Source organism: Lactuca sativa, chromosome 9 (assembly GCF_002870075.4).
Source record: "Lactuca sativa cultivar Salinas chromosome 9, Lsat_Salinas_v11, whole genome shotgun sequence".
NCBI lineage: Eukaryota > Viridiplantae > Streptophyta > Magnoliopsida > Asterales > Asteraceae > Lactuca > Lactuca sativa.
Genome location: NC_056631.2, coordinates 158,259,883 through 158,266,405, shown reverse-complemented (window position 1 = coordinate 158,266,405; position 6,523 = coordinate 158,259,883). Strand labels below are relative to the sequence as shown.

At 33.4% G+C, this 6,523-nt stretch overlaps 1 protein-coding gene and 1 long non-coding RNA gene across 5 annotated transcripts; one reads left to right on the top strand and one right to left on the bottom strand.

Annotated features, from left to right (window-relative positions):
- Positions 1-259: 259 nt before the first annotated feature.
- Positions 260-5,838, top strand: LOC111895546 (uncharacterized). Of its 4 annotated transcripts, none has more exons than XM_023891634.3 (9): positions 260-412; positions 497-596; positions 756-936; positions 1,298-1,370; positions 1,446-1,625; positions 4,550-4,647; positions 4,730-4,818; positions 5,048-5,221; positions 5,324-5,838. In XM_023891634.3, the coding sequence occupies exons 1-9, from the start codon at positions 370-372 to the stop codon at positions 5,493-5,495; spliced, it is 1,110 nt and encodes a 369-aa protein (XP_023747402.1). In that variant the 5' UTR covers positions 260-369; the 3' UTR covers positions 5,496-5,838. The 4 variants fall into 4 exon arrangements, with proteins under 4 accessions (XP_023747402.1, XP_023747401.1, XP_023747399.1 ...); XM_023891633.3 differs by having other exon boundaries at positions 1,446-1,631; XM_023891631.3 differs by having other exon boundaries at positions 497-608.
- On the bottom strand, positions 799-4,472 carry LOC122195799 (uncharacterized). The gene is made up of 2 exons (XR_006186555.2): positions 2,852-4,472; positions 799-2,736 (listed from the first exon to the last, which is right to left on the bottom strand). It is a non-coding gene; the product is annotated as an uncharacterized LOC122195799 (long non-coding RNA).
- Positions 5,839-6,523: the final 685 nt, after the last annotated feature.

Genomic DNA, 6,523 nt, shown 5'->3' with positions numbered 1-6,523 from the left:
ATTTATCAACAGTATATTATACGGATTATAAACTTGTCAATTAATAGTAGAATTGTACACGAACTGTGCTTTACTTTTTCACAAATTCCAATTAAATATATATATTTTTTTATAATCAACCCGTGTACTACACGGGTTATAACCTAGTTATTTAATATTTGTTGAAAAGTGAATCAACCAAATCAAACACTATTACATTTAAACAAATCAAACACTATTACATTTAAATAAAACTTGTATATAAAGCAAAATGTAAATTTGATTTAGTGTAGAAGTGTAGCTAATATAAAATGAGACATCAATAAAAATTACATAAACTCTAAAAAAGAAATATCCAATTCGCAGGTGAAGAACGTCGACGGGTGCACCATGAATCCCATAGCTACCAAGGTTGCCGTCATCGGCGCCGGAAGTGAGGAAACATCTTTCAGTTCTGGAATATGTGCCTGTGTGCCTGTTTTTCGATCTAATTCGATCCAATTGTAAAATGGTTCAGTTTCAGGAGCTGTTTGCGCTTCCAGTTTGGCCAAAAATGGGATTTCAGTCACCATCTTCGAATCCGCTAGAGGCCCAGGTGGTCGAATGTCTCGGAGAAGGTATCCCTTATGGTATTTTATTGTTCTCTGTATGTAACCCTATCTCAATCTCCATAATTACTTCGCTTATATTCCACAATTAAATCCCAATTCATGTTATACCAAAGACTACAAGAAACGTTTGTATGTATAATCGTATGCATTCTGTTTAATTTTCAGGGAAACTTCCGAAGATGAAAGGGAATTGTATTTTGACCATGGCGCACCTTATTTTACTTCAACAAACAACGACGTGGAGGAGATGATTAGGGGTTGGGAAGCAAGGGGTCTTGTCGCTGAATGGAAACAGAATTTTGGGTCATTTGATTTCAATACTAAAAAATTTGTCAACTTCGAAAAGGTTTACTCATTCTTCATCTTCATCATAGTTTATTATTGCAACTTGGCCACATAGCTGTTTGTCGTCCTATTTTGAGTTTTTAAATCGGTATATTAGCTGTTTGAAGTATTATATGCCTGAATTGTTCTTTTGTATATATCTTCATCCACATGCTTACAAGAATCACGAGCAAAATCTATATGTATTTTATATACATTTGAATTTGAAAACTTTTAGTGATATTATAATACAAAAAGTTATTCCCACATGACATTCCCTAAATTTTCATGTTGACATGTTCATTGATTGATTGAATTAATAACATGCTTAAAAGTTACTGATTTTCTTTAACATTATAGACTATTTTCTCTGTTCATTTTAGGAAGGATTAAGCAAGAAATATGTGGGCATCCCTGGAATGAATTCTATATGCAGAGCTTTATGCCAAGAACCTGGTATTGGAAACTTTATTGAAGTATAATATATATTAATAATAAAAAGGTATCTTACTTGACTTTTTTTTTAATCAGGTATAGAGAGTAAATTTGGGGTTATGGTTGGGAGATTGGAGTGGTTGGAGAATGAGGATTCATGGAGTTTAACAGATGTGAATGGACAAGATCTTGGAATGTTTAATGGAGTTGTAGCATCAGACAAAAGCACATTTTCTCAAAGGTTTACACAAGTCACTGGGAAACCACCTCCACTTGGTATAAGTATAACTAATAACTTCTACCTATATCTTTTTTTATTTATTTATTTTGATTGGTTCTTGCAATCCTTGAGTCAAAAGTTATAAAAGTCTTTTTATATTAAAATGCAAAATATCAGCCTATCAAGGAACCTCAAAGATGGAGACTGAGTTATTAAAATAGTGGGAATGTTTATTATTAATTGCAACATGTGTGAACAATATGGCCTTTCTAAACCTTGACAATCAAATGGTGTTTATAGTATTAAAAGTTAAAACTCGGATGTCATTAGGATGTAAGATAAGGAAACGAATGGAAGTTGTACTAACTATCACTTTTATCGACATGAAACTTATGGCCAAATTGCTCATTTTATATTTTATATATATATTTTTTCCCTGAGTAAATAATCAATTTGTATTCTCAACCACTCATAGATATTGTTTGGAAATGTGTGTGATGGACATAGTTTACCACTTTCTTTTTAACATAATGATATTATATAAGTAGAAAGAATGTTTTTTTTTTTTCTATATTTAAAATGGTACATTGGATTCTCTATTTATAGTACAAGATAGGAAAATACCTTTAAAGTTATATAGCTTAAAAGATCATTAAAGAGATATCTCAATCCTATTCCAATTCTAGTTTTTTTTATGCCTTCTAGTCCCCCCTAGCAATTTTATTTATGGATATCTTGGTGATAAGAAACTTAACTTATTAGATAAACATAAACTAGGAAAGATAAACATAAAATAGGTAATACGCAGACAAGGAAACGATCATCAAACTCCCGTTATTTTTGCAATTTATTTCTCCCTCCTATTTCCATCTACGCCTCTAATAAACATTGACCCATTTGCCCTTATGATTTATTTCTCGTTGACCTCCATCTCGACCCATGGTAACTACTTAACACACCATTAAGCATTGCACATACACTTCAACACTTTAATTCACAAACTCGGTGTGTCTATCCATTTATGGATATGATAGGTCGTGTTTTTTTCGAGAAACGTTCCCCGGTGTCCTGAATAGTTTAGGGTTTAGGGTTTAGGGTTTTGGATGGATTTACATTCACCATGACCCCCTCACAAGATACAATATGACCCAAGTACTCCACACAATCCTGCCCGAACATATACAATGGTTAGTTGCTCTCGATGCTATGTTAGCTTTTTAGTATAGACTAATATATCTTCAAAGAGAACAAAAACAAATTTTCGCAAATATAGGAAAAACACCTTCTTTATCAATGATTGAAAGGTCTCCAGTCTCCACTCGCCAACACGTTGGTTAGCCTGAAGGGCATAACAAAAACTCGTAATGGCCTTTGTTAGTTCAGAAACTAGAGATGAGAGATAGATAAACAAGACAATATTGAGACAATTTTCTGCTTAATTCTTAATCAAAATGCAGGTTACAATTTATAGAAATTTGAAACTACTTGCTAACTAAAATTAAGGGAAACATGCATACTGGAATTAAATCGTGAGTCCTAAACTAATGCAATAAACTTTTAATGGCGATTGAATATGACCAAATCTTTATGCACGTGACTTGACCACTCTTCTAGTTTGACTTATGTACATGGAATGTGTTTGTATCAATGAATTATAGTTCCCTTTGCTTTGGCTAATTCCACGAGAAAACCCTCATTCGTAGAGATCGAACTAATGAACAAAAACAAACTAGGGGTTGACTAAATTCTTAATCGCCTCGAAGAACAACCTTCTCACCACCATATAAAAATGACAACCTTGATGTGTCAAACTACCCCTTGCATATCCCAAAACTCTTTTCGAATCTCCCATTACTCATCATCACTTAAGTCGTCAAGGTCCCTTTTACCATCAATATATTTAGGCGCGGCATGGTTTTTGCCAAGAAAAAGGCACCTGTGAACTTTCTGACCTGACCGACTCATTGAAAGGAAGATCAACATTTAGACCAGCGATGTTATATTTTTTGGATGGGCCGGAGGGAAGAATGCATGTGTGGATCTAACAGGGGTTTCCCCTCTTGTAGGTTGGGGAGTGTGGTTTTCATTGTGGGGCAAGCTGCTTATCATGCAAAGTGGCAGAACATGAGAAAACGTGCGTGGAAAATCAACACACGTTTATACCTTTTGCATTTGATACTTTCGGTTTCCTTGCACCAGATGCTGTGGAGCTCCTCAATAGAGTCCAACAGGTCATGCATAGTAATGTTATGACTCCAAGATCTATGGATGTTGGTTTTAAAAGAATTAGTTTTGCTATCCAAAAAAAGGGTTGCGGTATAGCTTGTTGCTCGTTTACCCGCTATGTCTATGTAAAACTTTTACTACCCTAATTTATAAAGATATACATTAAACCTGTTGGAAGAAGGTTGAAACTGCCACCGAGAGTCGAAAACATCAAAAACAGAAGTCAAAATGTCAAAGAATGAAAAAATTAGGTGCGATTGAGAAGAAGAACAAGTAGCAGCGTGAGCGACTTCTTTAGTGTGTGGGAATTGAGGAAAAAAGTCAAAATAAGTCTAAAGGAAAAAAAAAAGTTAGATTGTTCACATGTTGGATTCTCTTGGTGTATCGGGAGTGAGGCTTTAATTCCGGTGTATTAGTGTTCAAGTGAAGTGTTGAAATGAGAGGATGAAATCAGGAAATAACAACAGATAACAAGAGTTTCACTAGATTGATTAAACACTCAAATTAAGACCAAAATAAACAAAAATAACCTAATACTTACTTGCTAGTGATTCAAGAGCTTAATCTCTCCCAAAGGTTCTAAGACCAGAATTTGACAAAAGATAAACTCTACTCCTTTATAAGCATTCTGGTAACAACTAAAGAAAATGCACTAAAAGATGCTCCTTATTTACTGATTTTCCCATAATACCCTTTTCTATATATGTTACTTTGGAACAATCACAGTAAGTATTCTTTTACTGTTGAATTATAGACTTGAATGTGATACCAGAGATTTCTGACAAGATTAAAGACGTTCCTGTTAAACCATGTTTCGCTCTCATGTTGGCATTTCACAATCCCTTGTCTTCAGTAAGATTCCCATTCTTCAACTTCATCTTTCATAATTTTGTTATGGGTTAATAAATTTTTTTTAATAAATTTCTTGGCTCAGATACCACTTAAGGGTTTCTCATTTGAAAATTCTGAACTACTTAGCTGGGCAACCTGTGACAGCTGTAAGCCTGGTCGTTCTACCTCCAGGTCTTATATTATTTTGACTTTTTCATTATATCCTTGCTTTGACCAAATCCATTTTATTTATTTTGTTTTAACCACTAAGATTTTTTTATTAAAAAACAATCCAAAGATTATTTTTCTGGTTTTTTTACAAGTCAAGGTTTTGATGGTTTCTTTTTCTTCTTTTATAGAACTTATGTAGTGTTTAAGAAAAAAAAACAAAGTTTTATGTTTAATGGTTTGTATGGAACAGTGAAAGGTGGGTATTGCGTTCAACAGAAAAGTATGCAGAGGGTATAATTGGAAAAGCAGGACTAGAAAAACCTTCAAATGCAGCATTAGCAGAAATCGCTGAACAACTATTTCAAGAATTTCAGAGGACTGGACTTGATGTCTCTCTGCCATTTTTCAAGAAAGCTCATAGATGGTTTTTACTTTTTACTCAAACTTTACATTTCAACTACATATCTCATTATTTGATTTTTAATTTTTATATGTTATGATTTTTTTTTTTTTGTATTTGATTCAGGGGAAGTGCTTTTCCAGCAACAAGCATAGCAAGAGATGAAAAATGCATTTGGGATAGAAGAAAGAAACTGGCAATCTGTGGAGATTTTTGTGTGAGCCCAAATGTTGAAGGTGCTATTTCAAGTGGATTGGCTGCTGCCTCTATGTTTTCTGAATCTTTCAGTTGTTTATAGTGCAACAAAGATTCTCATTTCTTTCTTTTCCAGAAGGAGTTATTGAATAAATATGCCATATGCCATGTTTGTTAACGTTGCGTATACTTTACAAATGAACCGATTGTTGTATTGAAACGAATATCACATCCACTTATTCATCTATACTGTAGAGGGGTCAGTTCATAAAGAAAAGTAGACTAAAACACAACTGATTTAGAAGTTTGGGTTGTGTGATTGTTTTTGTGAGATGTGGAATCTTTTAATCGGGAATCTATCGTTGGTTGGTAGTATTTGAATTAGAATTGTAGAAAGATGTTATTCTTGTAATATGTGTCGAAGCATTTTGAAATTCTTTACTTTATATCGGGAGCTGATTCCTATATAATAGTTTTTCTCCATATATAATAATTTATGTTTTAAAATGTTGTATTGTAACTCTATAAAACATAAATTGTTGTGTATAAATTACTATGATATCTCATCTTTGAGTAATATTTGAAAATACTTAGATTTGAAACTATATACCTTAGCTGAACAACACATTAGATAGAGTATACGATGTGTGTCTAGAAAACGACGTTATTACCGACGTGTCATTGCCTTAAACGGCGTTATAACGGGGAGCACACTGCCCCTTCCTCGTTATGTGTTTTCTCGTTGGTGTTATGACTTGGTGAAACACGCGTTTGTGAATGTTTTTTGTCGTTATTTGGTGGACCGTTGTCAAACGGTCAATATTAATAAAAAATACATATATTTTTTTTTTTAACTTTAAAAACAACACATTTAATCCATCTTTTTACACAACTCCTCTATTTCTCTCTATATTTTATAAAAAAATCACTATTTTATTTAATCAAAAAATGAAACAAAACCCAAACATCCATCCACCAAACCCAAACAAACAACCAAACATAACTTCTCATATCGTATTTGCCGGTTACAAAATTTATTTTAACCTTTTATCCTCTCAAAACTCACCACAAATCCCATACCAAGGAGCTTCTTTCAATCTCACTTCACTTCCAATCCAATTTCCTACCTCA

Coding starts and splice junctions, on each gene's coding strand:
- LOC111895546 (XM_023891630.3), top strand. CDS start 370: ATGAATCCCATAGCTACCAAGGTTGCCGTCATCGGCGCCGGAA. Junction 937..1,297: donor AATTTGTCAACTTCGAAAAG/GTTTACTCATTC, acceptor TGTTCATTTTAG/GAAGGATTAAGCAAGAAATA. Junction 1,632..4,549: donor ACCACCTCCACTTGGTATAA/GTATAACTAATA, acceptor GTTGAATTATAG/ACTTGAATGTGATACCAGAG.